The sequence below is a fragment of the Bufo bufo genome, chromosome 1, assembly GCF_905171765.1.
Source record: "Bufo bufo chromosome 1, aBufBuf1.1, whole genome shotgun sequence".
Lineage (NCBI taxonomy): Eukaryota > Metazoa > Chordata > Amphibia > Anura > Bufonidae > Bufo > Bufo bufo.
Window position 1 is genome coordinate 124,759,188 of NC_053389.1, and position 15,370 is coordinate 124,774,557.

General features: G+C 45.6%; 1 protein-coding gene across 4 annotated transcripts in view; it reads right to left on the reverse strand.

Annotated features, from left to right (window-relative positions):
* Nucleotides 1-15,370, reverse strand: part of CEP104 (centrosomal protein 104) — a 124,189-nt gene that overhangs the window by 83,296 nt on the left and 25,523 nt on the right. For all 4 annotated transcript variants that reach the window (XM_040429307.1, XM_040429315.1, XM_040429327.1 and 1 more), the window contains exons 7-8: nucleotides 10,940-11,108; nucleotides 6,842-6,997 (exon numbers count right to left, since the gene is read on the reverse strand). In XM_040429307.1, coding sequence (XP_040285241.1) covers nucleotides 6,842-6,997; nucleotides 10,940-11,108 — 325 coding nt within the window. The remainder of the gene's footprint in view (nucleotides 1-6,841; nucleotides 6,998-10,939; nucleotides 11,109-15,370) is intronic.

Genomic DNA, 15,370 nt, shown 5'->3' on the forward strand with positions numbered 1-15,370 from the left:
CAATATCTACCTGCCGCACGTCCATGATGGGCAAACTGGAGGAAGTTAAGGTGGATATAGGCCTGCTCCGCCATGACATGCAGGCTATTCGAGACCACGTTAAGGAGACGGAAAATAGGATCTCTGACGTGGAAGACTGCCTGCCACCACTTCCCGCAAAGATACAGGAATTGGAGCAAAAAGTTAATTTTTGGCAACAGAAATGTGATGATTACGAGAACCGCACGCGACGCAATAACTTGCGGATAATCGGTATGCCTGAAAAAGCTGAGGGCAATAACCCGTGCGCGTTTGTCACTACCTGGCTCCGGGATTCCTTTCCAGATGCGACATTCTCGGCGGCATTCATTATCGAGCGAGCGCATCGCGTTCCCGCCAAACCCCTTCCACCGGGGGCTCCTCCAAGGCCTTTACTTGCTAGGCTACTGAACTCTATGGACAGAGATCATGTGTTACAGATGGCGCGTACCAAGCAAGAGCTAAAGTTTGAAAACAGCACCATTATGATTTTTCCGTATTTTTCATCTGAACTGCAGAAGCGCAGGGCCACGTTCAGCGTGGTGAAACGGAGGCTACGCGAGAAGAATCTGCCCTATTCCATGGTGTATTCAGCCCGTCTGAGAGTAGTAGATGGTGATGTGAGCCGGTTCTTCAATAATCCTTAGGAAGCCACTAACTGGCTGGACGGAAGTGGGAGAAACGCAATTCTCTTGGACGCTCAGGAATTGTTTAATGCATATCTGCTTTGATCCTTTAACGTAATTGACCAAACCAGTTCATAGACAGCCATGAGTGTTCAAATGTGGTAGGAAGATAGTAATCAGGATTAGGATGTTATCATACATGCTAAGGGAGGTAATGAGTGACGCAAGTGCCGCTCAGCTCACCAAAGAGTTCCCTGGTTAGCCCAGATGTTTATGTCCTGTCCCGGGCTCCCGCTAGAAGTTGGGGATTGGGTCCTTGACCATGTTTAAAAGAAAAACCACTTCTATACAAGTTATAAGATTTGTGGTGCTACTGGTTAACTGCCATAAGCACACCCCGTCTACTTGAAGTGCCACCTAACAGACGAGGTATACTGTTTTTTCATGCGACAAGAGTGATGCGAATGGTTCAAGGTTACACCATGCAGGCACTCGTAGTATATGTCAGGGTGCGCCTGACGGTTCATATGTTATTTGTTCTGTGCTGTATCAGTCACAATGCAAAGTGGTGGGAGGGTCGGGAGGTAACTGAGGTCCTTTACATCAGATCAACATGTCGGACATACGTATAATGTCATGGAATGTCAGGGGATTGGGCGCTGCCAGGAAGCGAGCCATGGTGTTTTCTGCAGTCAGGAGATTCAACCCGCATATCCTCTGCCTGCAGGAAACCCACTTGACAGCGGATAATACGAGGCGCATACAAAAGCCCTGGGCTCAACACTCATGCTATATGAACCTGTCTAGGGGCGTCTCTCATGGTGCACAAATCCCTCAGGTGGGAGGTGGAAACATGCCAGATAGATACGACGGGAAAATATGTGTTTGTGGCTGCATATATTAACTGTATATTGTGCGTTATTATTGGTATATATATCCCCCCGCCCTTTTCCTTGCAGGTAATTCAACAAGCAGTGAGCTTTGCAGCCTCATATCCGTCAGCCCGTGTAGTTAGCATGGGGGACTTTAATATGACTTTAGACAGGGACCTGGATAGGCACCAACTGGTGGAGGCCGCTGATAGTCGATCTAATAACAAGACGTCCCTAGCTGAATTAGTGGAAGAGGTGAGGTGGATGGATCTATGGCGACTGAAACACCCTGATGTCAGACAATACTCATGCCACTCCGCTAGTCATAATGCACTATCGCGAATAGATTACGCCCTGGGCAACCCGTCTATGTGCTCTTTAACGTATGATCTAGAATATGGACCGAGGGGTATATCTGACCACGCCCCTGTGCAATTAACATTGAGGCTGGGCGGGGATACGATCAGACGCTCGGCTCGGATTAATCCCTTTTGGTTGACCCTGTTTGGACCGTCTGATCGTGTTCCTGATCAATTGAAGGTGTTCATGGAAAGGCATGAGGAGGAACCGAACAGTACACTATTGTGGGAGACTATGAAAGCATATCTTAGAGGCTGCCTCAGATCTACTATATCATATATTAAAAAGTCGGCGGCTAGGCAGGAGGAAAGCCTGGCGGCAGATTGCTCTAGATTGGAGGCGGTATACGTCTTTGATCCCACTGACTTAAATAAGGAGGCATGGTTGTCTAAGGGGAGACAATACCCGACTCTGCTTAAGGAAAAAGCCCAAAGGAAAATGGTTTTCTCCAAACAAACGTACTTTGAAATGGGCAATCAGTCCAGCAAACTGCTAGCTCACATCGTTAGGCAGAGCCAGGCATCCCCCGCTATATTACGCATTAAAGCTTTGGATGGACAGATACTTTCAGATCTGGAGGCTATAGAGGGTAGGTTCCAAGAATATTATAGGGACCTTTACGAGTCCAGAGTGAATTATGAGATAGATGATGTCATGCACTATTTTGAGGATCTAGATTTTACTACTCTATCGCATGAGGCAGCGGACAGCCTAGAAGCCCCCATAACTGTTTTGGAAATACAGGAGTCTATGTCACAACTAGCTAGGGGTAAGGCCTCTGGTCCCGATGGACTGCCTTTAGAAGTGTATGTTAAGTACTCTGCCCACATTAATCCACTTCTGTTAAAAATGTACAATGATGCGTTCCGAAATGGATGCTTTCCGCCATCAATGTATGACACAACTATAGTTGTGTTATTGAAACCTGGCAAGGAATCGGACGATATCGGACGATTAAACATAGACTAAGATTATAGCAAAGATATTGGCCGTGCGTCTCGGTGAAGTAGCTACCACCTTAGTGCATCCAGATCAATCTGGATTTATGCCTGGCAGGTCCACCACTGACAATATCAGAAGGGTGCAGGTGGTGACCCAGATTGGTCTTCAGAAACAGGAGAAATGGGCTCTGGCTTCACTAGACACAGCAAAGGCATTCGATTCGGTTGAATGGCCATATTTATTCCAGGTCCTCAGAAAATTTGGTTTTGGCCCTAAATTCAGACGTTGGGTTGAATTATTATATAAAAGCCCCAAAGCTGGTGTTTTGGTGAATGGGTTGCTGTCAGACAGCTTTTGCCTGGGGAGAGGAACCAGACAGGGTTGTCCCCTATCACCACTGCTGTTTGCCTTAGCCATAGAGCCACTGGCCATGCGTATCAGGGCGGACCCGCAATATCATGGACGCCAATGATATGGTGCTTTTTATGTCACAAACAGAATCCACACTCCCTAGGGCAATCGCCACAATTGAATTATTTAGTCGGTTCTCGGGATTGTGGATAAATTGGTCCAAATCAACTCTATGCCATCTATATCAAATGGAGGACACGTTCAACCCAGGAGAATTGCCTATTGTGCATAGCTGTAAGTATTTAGGTGTACATATCACCAAAAATGTCACGTCCTTTCATACACTGAATATTCAGCCACTCCTAACGTATTGTAAGGAGAAATTCAGGGTATGGCAGAACCTGCCTTTGTCTGTGTCGGGGAGGATCAATCTGATAAAATTGATTATCCTACCGAAGTGTTTATATATTTTACAGCATGCACCATATGCAGTTCCAAAAAAGTTCTTTCGGAACCTCAACTCGCTGTTGTCGCCCTTTATTTGGGGCACAAATAGACCCAAGCTTTCGATAACTAACTTATCCCGTTTTAAAAAGGAAGGGGGCATGTCCTTGCCCGATGTATACCTATACTATTTAGCTGGACAACTTAGGAATATCAAATCTTGGTTGTCACCGGGAGGCGATCTTAGCAGGGGCGTAGCTAAAAGCTCATAGGCCCTGGTGCAAGAGTTCAGCTTGGGCCCCCATCCCTCAGTGCTTGTTGGCAAGGGGCAGGGGAGCACATAGCCTTCCTGCTGCCTGAGGCAAACATTGAAAGGGCACCCCCTCATAACAAATTCTTAACCTAACCCCTTCCCTCCAGCCAGAGGTGTAAATTGACCGGCATGCACTTTCTATAATGCCAGTGTCTTATGTGGCACAAGGGTTTTTGGGCGCCTCAGGCTCCTGGGACCGGTAGCGACTGCTACCTCTGCACCCCCTATAGCTACGCCCCTGGATCTTAGTAGGCAAGAGAAGCAATTAGACGATTACCTGGGTATTGCTAATTTATGGTCTGTGTTGGAAAAGCCTAGTTTATTCTCACGTAAGCTACTACCAATTCATAGGGTGGCTGTTCAGGTTTGGACAGCTAGTAAGAGACTATACAGTATAGAGTCGGATCTGTTGGAAACCCCGATTTGGGATAACCCCATGTTCCCTGATCTACTGACGATGCGAGAAGGGATGTTCTGGAAGGAACATGGGGTTGTCACATTGGGCAATTTATACAGCAATAATGTATTCAACGATTATGAATCTATGAGTCGTAGGCATGAACTTCCTAGACAGGCATTCTATAGATTCCTGCAATTGAGACACGCCCTGCAAACCCACTACAGGGATACCCCAATCTTACTGTCTACCTTCCCAATGATTGGAGTTATCCGCTCCCAAGGACCACGTGGTTTTAGATCAGTATTGTATACTCATCTCCTAGATGCTAAGCTAAAAGGTGTCCCAATTCAAGCATTAAATAGATGGAAAGCTAAAATTCCAGACTTAACTAATAAAGATGTGGAAGATATTCTAGAATCCCCCACACTAGTGTCACCCGCCATAAACAATAAGTTTATCCAAGTTTGCATATTGCATCAGAGCTATCTCACCCCGCTAAGGCTAAATAGGAGGGGTAGGCTTACCCACTCGGAGTGCCACAGATGTGCATCAGTGGATGCTGACTTTTGGCATCTTATCTGGGCATGCCCCTATATACATACATTCTGGGAAGAGGTAACCAAGTTGCTCACTGATCTCCTAGGCTGTGCAGTACCATTACACCCGAAGATTTGTCTATTCGGAATACTGGATGAGACTATTTACTCACATTATGTTAGGATATTCCTGAGGGAAGTATTGTTCCTGGCGCGGAAGGTGATCGCCATGAGATGGATGGGTGACAGATCACCCACCTTAGCACAGTGGAAACAGCTAGTCAATTCAATCATACCATATGAGAACATCGTTTTTAAAAATAGGGGGCTGCATGCCTACATTTCAAAAGGTATGGGGGATATGGTGCGCATCTCCGAGAACTGCTTACTCAGCCCATGGGCTGACTGAGGCATTAAGAGCAGAACAAGCTGAACAGCGGCGAATCTGAGTGTGGGGGGGAATAGAAAGTAGTGAATTAGATCAGCTAGGACTGGTATATAATGTCTGTGAAGTCTCATTTGTACTTGTTAAGTGGACCTTTTGCTTGATATAACGGCACAAATATGCAGATACAGCACAGGTGTTAACTGTTTTTATTCACATTGTAATGCACATGTCATATGTACTTCTTATGGATGTCACTGATGTATAATTAATATTGGATTATGTACTGAGACGGTCATTATTATTTGCTTTGTATGTTCAATAAAGCGAATAAAAAAAAATAAAGTGTTTAACATAAAAACATAATTTAGGCCTCTTTCACACTTGCGTTGTTGGGATCCGGCATGCACTTCCGTTGCCGGAGGTGCCTGCCGGATCCGGAAAAACGCAAGTGTACTGAAAGCATTTGAAGACGGAACCGTCTTCCAAATGCTTTCAGTGTTACTATGGCACCCAGGACGCTATTAAGGTCCTGGTTGCCATAGTAGGAGCGGGGAGCGGGGGAGCAGTATACTTACAGTCCGTGCGGCTCCCGGGGCGCTCCAGAATGACGTCAGAGCGCCCCATGCGCATGGATGACGTGATTACATGGATCACGTGATCCATGCGCTTGGGGCGCCCTGACGTCACTCTGGAGCGCCCGGGGAGCCGCACGGACGGTAAGTACACTGCTCCCCCGCTCCCCGCTCCACTTTACCATGGCTGCCAGGACTTTAGCGTCCCGGCAGCCATGGTAACCACTCTGAAAAAGCTAAATGTCGGCTCCTGCAATGCGCCGAAACGACGTTTAGCTTAAGGCCGGATCCGGATCAATGCCTTCCAATGGGCATTAATTCCGGATCCGGCCTTGCGGCAAGTGTTCCGGATTTTTGGCCGGAGCAAAAAGCGCAGCATGCTGCGGTATTTTCTCCGGCCAACAAACGTTCCGTACCGGAACTGAAGACATCCTGATGCATCCTGAACGGATTTCTCTCCATTCAGAATGCATTAGGATAATCCTGATCAGGATTCTTCCGGCATAGAGCCCCGACGACGGAACTCTATGCCGGAAGACAATAACGCAGGTGTGAAAGAGCCCTAAGCAATAGGTCATTTTCTGATGACACATTCCCTTTACGTCCCCTATGTGCAGAGGCGGACTGACCATAGACCTTACAGGGAAATTTCCCGATGGGCTGAGGCCCGAGGGGCCGCCTGTGCCCTCCTCGTGGCTGGCCAGTGGTTTTTGGGGATGTATTTTGTGTTGCTGGGGCAGTATTTTGTGATGGACTGTGGTATCCTTCCATCAATTTGGACCCGACTAAACAGGGCTACTTTTAGTATTTTTTCCAGGGCCACTTTAAGTTCCCAGTCCGCCTATGCGAGAAAAACGCATTACAAATGTTTGCCGTTGTCACTGTCATGGAAGATCCTGAACACAGACAGGGAACAGGTACAATAGTATGAGACGCTCCCTTCACTGTGCAGACACCTCGGAAGTCCTCAGACTGGAAAACCACTTGGTAAGAAGAAGTCATCAAACCTTGGTACCTACCAGGGCAATGTCCAGGAGGTCGTGCAGCTCTAACTGCTGGTAGACCTTCAGGCGATATTCTTCCATCTGCTGTTTCTTCTGTTTGGCTAAATCATAATCTTCCTTCTCCACAGCGCAGCGTTTCTCCACTTCATATCGCCCGAGACGTTCCCCGACCTGCAGAGAAGAAGAAGTGTCACTTCTAGCTGAGGGCAATTCATGTTAGTGATAGAGGAGCCATTCTTCTACTAGATTTTTCAATCTGTAGATTTATGAAAATCTGTAAGAACTCGACCATGAAGATGATGGTGGTCTTTGTTGAGGGGAAGTGTTAAATTATTAATATGTCTTTTAGCATTTTTTCCTTTATTTAGTTTTATTGGGGGAATACTGTACAAAAATGTTAAAGTCTTTTTTTCACACGCTCTATTTAGGTGAATGGGTCACCAGAAAGTTTATCTGCCAGTTAAAACCAGATAGCAGCACATATCCTTTTTTTCTTATCTGTTTTTATTTTCTGATTATATATATACTTCTATTTCCTAAAAAATTATTATGGGGGGCGGCCATCTTGCTTGAGCTGTTCTTAAAGGGGTTGTCCCATCTCAGACAATGGGGGCATATCGCTAGGATACAATGAGAATGGAGCGGGGAAATGAACGGAGGCATGCCGTCTGCCCCATAGAAATAAATGGGAGCATGGGCCGCGCATGCGCGGTGCGCTCCCATTCACTTCTATAGGAGCAGCACTTGGTGGTGGACGGACCCCGGGAAATCAGGGGTCCTCCAGCCACAGCACTCCCCGCTTCGTTCTCGTTGTAGGTGCGGGTCCCAGCGGTGGGACCTGCACCTATCAGACAATGGTGGCCTATCCTAGCGATAGGCCCCCATTATCTGAGATGGGAATAACCCTTTAACTGCATTTCCAAAGCATTCAAAAAATTGCTTTACGGCAGCCACATGGGCCATAGACAAAATGTTGAGGAGGGGACCTCATTGACTTCTATGGGAGAGACTTCTAGGCACGCTCTGTGCCCTGTGCAGAGGTCATTGTACAAGGAAAGAATAGATAAGATTTGACAATCACCTATTCTGAATGGTGGATCCTGTCTTATCTATACATAGAGGTGATCTCATTACAGGCAGGATTAAAATGACAGATAAGCAGATACCTGTAGTAAAGTCCTCTGTAAAGACTAAGAAGTGGCGCCTATTAGGCTTAGAGGACAGTGCGAAAACTGCAGGATTTAATGGTTTTTGTTTGAATATAGATATTGACATGGAAAATTAAAAATATCAAAAATATGGTAAACATAAAAACGTGATTTAAACAATAAGTCATTTTCTGATGACAAATTATTAAAATGGGTTCCCTATTTTGGGTCATGCGTTCCCTATTTTTGACATATAACATGTATAGTTTTGCGTAAGTGGGGTGATAAAGCGAACATTTCAGTTGGCATTGGCGTTTTATTTTTTTGGATTTCACTAAATTGTATACTTATTGTTTAACTTTATTTCTGGTACATATGTCCCCTAAAAGGTCATTAAATTGACTTTTTTTTGTTAGATTTTTTCACTATTTTCATTATAACTTGGGCATCTAAAGGAGCCCCAGTTAGAGAGGAAACAGCCTCCTGTGGGGGCTTTGTACACAGACAGCGCTGATCAGGGTCTGTTAAAGGGGTCCTCCGGCCATTTTCACCTAATCCGTAGCTGTTACTAACATGTTAAAGGAATATATTTTAGACAGTTGTAGTAATAGAGTAATGAGCGAGCACTCATACACTTGGCAACCAGATTGACATGTGCAGAAAATATTTATTAAATCCCCATAAAGTACAAGTAATAAAATTTATAAGAACAATGTAGCAATAATATACAACATTACTAGTGAGCCACCACAACCTACCACTATTTTAGACAGTACTTACCCGTCCCTGGCTCCGCTGATGCTGCTATCCACCTCAGGCTCTTCCGCCCGGGTCCCGTCTTTTCCTGTTCAGCTGCATTAGGGTAAATGAAGCTAAACAAGAAGAAAAGAAGCAGCCACATCCAGCTGGGACCTGGGCAGAAGAGCCTGCCGTGGATAGCAGCATCGGCGGAGCCAGGGACAGGTATGTACTGTCTATCCAACTGCCTGATCCTTATCTCAGAGGAAAGTCCGGGGTCGTCTGTTGGTCGGTCCCGCCTAAATGGATAGGTTTGGAGGACATTTATCTCAATACTCACTTTCATTATATTTAGTACCCAGAGATTATTCAGTGTGATATCTCACAATATTCATGATAAATAGTTATTTAGGCTCTGTGGGCATCAGGGGTGCCAACCAGAATTGTTCTTTTTTCTGGATAATTTATACGAAATCACGGATAGCCAACATTTTTTTTACAGATAAATTGGAAAACCATAATAAATGATAAAGTTTGTAAGTATCACATGTCTATAGCTCAATCTACTGATAACTCTTGATTACCAGCATTTACTGTGAGCTGTAAAATGATGATAATTACCACCAATATAATCTAATCATGTACCACCAGCCACCCTCAAAAAAATCACAGACACGTCTTTTTTTTTTTCAGACATAGCCATTTTTACGGACTGTCCAGAAATTTGTGGACGGTTGTAAACCCTGGTGGGCATCACTGTTATACGGGCACTATATTCTGTCATATAAATAATATTGATGACGGGTTAACCCCTTCCCGACATGTGACGTACTATGACGTCACATGTCGGGTCTTTAAAGATGGAGCCATAGCAACCCGGTGCCTGCTGTTTCAGCAAACCTGACCACAGCATCTGAGCTCACTGAAAACCGGAAGCGCGCTTCTGGTTATGCTTCGGCAACCCCGTGCGGCGATCGAAGGAGCCGGAGCTTGCGTGCAGCAGCCCCGGTCATAGTCTATAACACGAGGCTGCTGCATAGTATTTCCTATGGAGCTCTTGCCTGTAATAGGGCTCCATAGGAAAGTAGTAAAATCATCATAGACTCCAATGCAAGTGCATTGGAGTCAATGATAATAGCAATCAAATGGTTGATTGTTATAAAAAAAGTGTAAAAAAATAATAAAGCTTTTACAAATAAAAAAATATAAAAGTTCAAATGACCCCCCTTTCCCCAAAATGAGAATAAAAAATACACATCATGGGTATCGCCGCGTGCGTAAATGCCCATACTATCAAAATATAAAAGTATTAATCCCATATGGAAAAAGGCAAAATGAAAAAAAAAAAAAAGTCAAAATGCCAGATTTTCCATTTTCTAGCTCCCGGCTTATGTCCTGGGAGAACAAAAGGATCGGCTGAAAATATTCATTTTGCTTCATCCTTCTCTCCCCTGACATTATCTGTCAGAGGAGACTACCGAGCACCCAAAACACGTTAAACTGTTGGCTTTACCCTCTAGAGGTGAGCGAATCATTTAGTTGAAAAATGTATCAAGCCAGGAAAAGGAGACAATATGAACAATCACAATACATTAGTAAGTGCCTTGTATTAAAGGGAACCTGTCATCACCTTTTTGCTGCCCATACTAAAAGCAGTATAAAGTACAGACAGGTGAGTTGATTTCAGCGGTCGGTCATTTATAAGTTAAAAGTAAGTGGTTGCCGAGAACCAACATCACAATCATTGCAGACTGGACCTGGAAAAGAGTCACGGCCACCTGAGAAGAGTCCTGGTTATTCATAAATTCCTGCTCTCCTGCCCACCTGCTGATGACTGACAGTCTAATACCTAGTCTTCTCTCTTTCTCTCTAGGAGAGAACTGCCAATCATCAGCAGATGGGGAAAGAGCAGGAGATTATGAATAACCAGGACTCTTCTCAGGTAGATTTGACTCTTTCCAAGGCCTGGGCTGCAATGATTATGATGCTGGTTCTCGGCAACCACTTACTTTTAGCTCATGAGTGACACACCGATGAAATCGTCATTTTATGGTGCCGTCAGTGAGGTCAGCATAAAGTTGATCACAGGTTCCTGCTATTTTCTGAAGGATTTACAGCCTTGTGCGGACACATTTTTTATATGGTTCTGTACTGCTGTCACTAGACCCGTACTAGGATCACATCCTCTAACCTGCCTTCACTTATGACGACAGTACACGTCCCCCACCTTCTGCAGATCAGCAATGGCTTGTTTGAGCTTCTTGGCATAGTCATAGTGCTCATGGTGGACCGCCTCCTGCTTCTTCTCATCCAACTTGCGAATTATTTGTGCGACTTCTGGATCCTGGTACATATCAAACGCCAAGTCATCAAGTGGTGAAATGGTGTCATGTTTCCTGCAAAGCAAGACAATTAGTCTTAGAGCAGCAGAGTGGTACAGTGCGAAATCTGTGGGAAAGCATGAAAATGTTACAGCTAGAAAATATCTATGTGAAATCTATCTTAAAGTGGTTGTCGGAGAAAACTAAAAATCTCAAAAAAGCCCTGCAATAGCATAAAATAAAAAAATCATCTTATACTTGCCCCTCTGGCCAGTAAACAATGCAAAGTCAAACACAACCAGATTTGCATATAAGGCATTACCGTTGTCTCTATACACCAGAAAAACAGTGACTTGTCCTGAACTCGGATCTCTGCAGACACCGATGTCTGAATAAGCCCTAGTTCACACGGCAGATATTGCTTTTTGATTGCTGCAGTGGTTTTTCAATTGAATCCAAAGGACCTGCTTGCAGTTTAGCCATTGAATGGAGTTAAAGAGCATCAGTGCCCATGATCAACTCTATTAAACCAGGCATATTCCTGGTAGGGTTGTTCATGGTGAGTTGAACGTTACCTTCCTTTCTGCATTGGATGTTCCACTGCAAAGAAATCCTAACTTTTATTAATATGTTAATAAGATGCTCAAAGCACTGAGGGGCAGGCCTAGCCCCTTCTAGCACCACCTCACCTCTTCCTCTCCCCCCCCCCTGAAATGATTGACAGGGCCAAGCATCCTCAAAGCTCCAATGCCTGGCACGGAAATGTTGCACAAGCAATCAACACATGCGCAGTTCTAATCTCTGAGCAGAGGCAGCTTAACAAGATGTTAACAACTGTAACCTCGTTGGCGCATGCGCAAGATTTCAAGGCCTGGCGTCCAAGCGGATGCATGGAACTGTCAATCAGTAAGGGAGGGGGAGTGGCGATGGGGGAGAGGAGGAAATTAACTGGTGCTCGGAGGGGCTAGGGATGCCCCTCACTCCTCCGAGCACCTCATTAGCATATTCATACATTAGGATTTCACTGCAACAGGATGTCCGATTGCAAAATGGAAGGTAGCATTGTATTCAGCAAGATCAGCGCTGTCAGGCAGTGTGCCTAGTTTAATAGGGTTGATCATGGTCAGAGAGGCTGTGAGTGGACACCTGCTGCAGTTTCCAGCGGCATCCATGCAGACAACACACTAGGGGTCCATTCACATGACCATATTAATGGGTCCGCATCTGTTCCACAATTCTGCGTAACGGGTGCGGACGCATCCGTAGTTCCGTTCCACGGCCTTGCAAAAATATAGAGCATGTCCTATTCTTTTCCGCAATCGTGGACAAGAATAGGCATTTTCTATATAGCGCTGGCCATGTGCGTTCCGCAAAACACTTACGGTCGTGTGAATGTAGCCCAAGAAAGGACATTTCCTTTCGTGGGCAATAAACTGCGCAAAATTCCAATGGGAAAATCCGCAGTGTGAACTAGCCCTAACACTGCACCTGCCAGTCTCTTCTAATCACTACGTGGCTAGCTGTGCACTTCATTCTGCGATATTCCACAAGGATAGCACACTACTTCTGTGGTCGCAGTGACATATCCACTTACTGTAGCATGGCCTGCAGTGTCCTCTGTTCAGTGCCATACTGTGGTACCGCTATATCTCAATCTTAAAGTAGCACTCATTTTTTATTCTCTGACTTGTTAGAAAGGTACGTGATGTAATCTGTAGTGAATGTAATCGTCTCATCAGTGACTGTATTTGTGAGTTATAACCCCCCTTCTGATCTTCAGCTGTGTCATGTGACCAACTCTCTGATCTCCAACTGACACAGGACAGGAAGTCTGTTACTTCTCTATTCATTCCTATGTGACTGAAAGTGAGAATCCCATAGGAATACATAGAGAATCTGACTTCCTGTCCACACATAAGAAGCTGTGTTATTTGGAAAGTCTGATTGCTGGTCACATGACACAGCTAAGGATCAGAAGGGAGGGGATAACTCACATACAGTCACCAGTAAGAAGATTACCTTTCTAACAGGTCAATGAATAAAAAATGTTGTGGGAGCGCTACTTTAAAGGAGCTGACTGGCTGATATCAGCAAATCTCTGGCGGGGGATTCAGGAAACGTGGCAACAGCAGCGGTGAGCAGTCTAATTACATCCAATATAGGAACACTTATATGGGAGCGAGCCGTCCCATTGGAGTGAATGGGACGGCTTCTTGTAGTTACACCTGCTCACCGCTGCAATGTCACGCCGAGCAGGTAAACAATGAAGACAAGGCAGCGCTAGTACGGCTCTCGCCTTCTCTTCAACCAGCTGATCGGAGGTTGCCGGGTGTTGGACCCCTCCTGAGGATAGGTCATCAATAAAAATAACTTGGACAACCCCTTTAAACAGGTTTTCACATGATCAAAATGTATCCCCTATTCACAGGATAGGGGATAGATGTTTAACTGGTGGGGGTCCATCCGTAGAAACCTCCACGGTCACAAAAATGAGGATCCCACGTTCCCCTGTTTGAATGAATTGTTGGTCCTTCATGTTCGTTATCACTCCAATCAACTGTATGGGGCTGCTGGAGATCGTCAAGTACAGTTCTTGTCTATATCCTGCAGAAACGAGTAGCACACGGACGCCTGTTAATCTCAGCAGTTGGAACCTCACTGATCAAAAACCTATCCCATACTCTGAGGTAGGGGTGGGCGATATCAACGATATACGATATTATCATCATCAATTCGGCTGACGATATAGATTTTAGTTATATCACCATATAGCGATAGATGACCCCGAAGCGGTAGTGAATTGAAGAAGCTTCTCACTCACCGCTCCGTGGCCTCCCGACTCTGCACTGCGCTGCAGGGCCTTGCATTCACACATCGTCAGCGCTCTGGCTGACGCGGTGTGTGACATCAGGTCCCTCCCAGTGCATGCTTGGAAGAAGATGCGGCCCGTCTCCTGCGGACTCCATCAGCCAGTCGTGCAGGAAAGGTAAGTAGCAGGGGCCCAAATCTACCGGGGGGTGGGGGGTGGATGGCTGTGGCATGGGGCTGATGGCGCTGGCTGGGGGACATGATGATAGTGGCAATGGCACATGGGGCTGATGGCGTTGGCTGGGGGACATGATGATAGTGGCAATGGCACATGGGGCTGATGGCGTTGGCTGGGGGACATGATGATGGTGACAATGGCATGAGGCTGATGGTGCTGGCGGGGGGACATGATGGTGGCAATAGCACATGGGGCTTATGGCGCTGGCTAGGGGACATGATGATGGTGGCAATGGCATGGGGCTGATAGCGCCGGCTGGGGGACATGGATGATGATAGCCATGTAATTTGTATACATACAGAAGAAAATAATATATCGCGATATATTGTTATATCGTACATGCTTCAAATTATAATCGCGATATAGATTTTAGGCCATATCGCCCAGCCCGACTCTGAGGATAGATGGTAGTGCCGTCAGCAGATTTGTACCTATGACACTGGCTGACCTGTTACATGTTCACTTGGCAGCTGAAGGCATCTGTGTTGGTCCCATGTTCATATGTGCCCGCATTACTGAGAAAAATTATGTTTTAATATATGCAAATGAGCCTCTAGGAGCAACTGTTACACTCTCTGGAGAGGGCGCTGCAGCTCTCTCTGAATTTTAATTGACAGGGGCAGGAAGACATGATAACATTTACACTGTCTAGCCCTGTCAATCATAGTGCAGAGGGAGCGGCAGTTGCAGAGAGAGCAGAGCCTCGAGGTGTAACGGCAACGCCCCTGTTGCTCCTAGAGGCTCATTTGCATACATTAAAACATCATTTTTCGCAGAAATGCGGGCACATATGAACATGGGACCAACACAGATGCCCTCAGCTGCCAAGTGCTCATGTAACAGGTCAGCCAGTGTCATAGGTACAAATCTGCTGACAGATGCCCTTTAAAAGCAATATCTATGACACGCTCCAGAACACACAGGGAAGTTCAAGTGCAGAAAATGAATTATAATGAAAGCTTAACAGGATTTCTTCTGTGGAACATTTGGCTTCCCCTGAGAGCTCTGGATGAGCCTCTTCACATCCGGAGACATTTCTAGTAGCAGGTTTTCTCCTGTAGTCCGGGCAGGTATACTGTACATCACCTGCAGCCGGCAGACACTGGGAGTATTGGACAGATCCCGCCACTCACTTCAACAGAACGTGTAGAAAACTCCATCAGGTTTTATTTTTCCTGCTGTCAGGGTACTCTCACACTAGCGTTATTCTTTTCCGGTAATGAAATCTAGTAAAGGGTCTCAATACCAGAAAAAAACGCTTCTGTTTTGTCCTAATGCATTCTGAATGGGA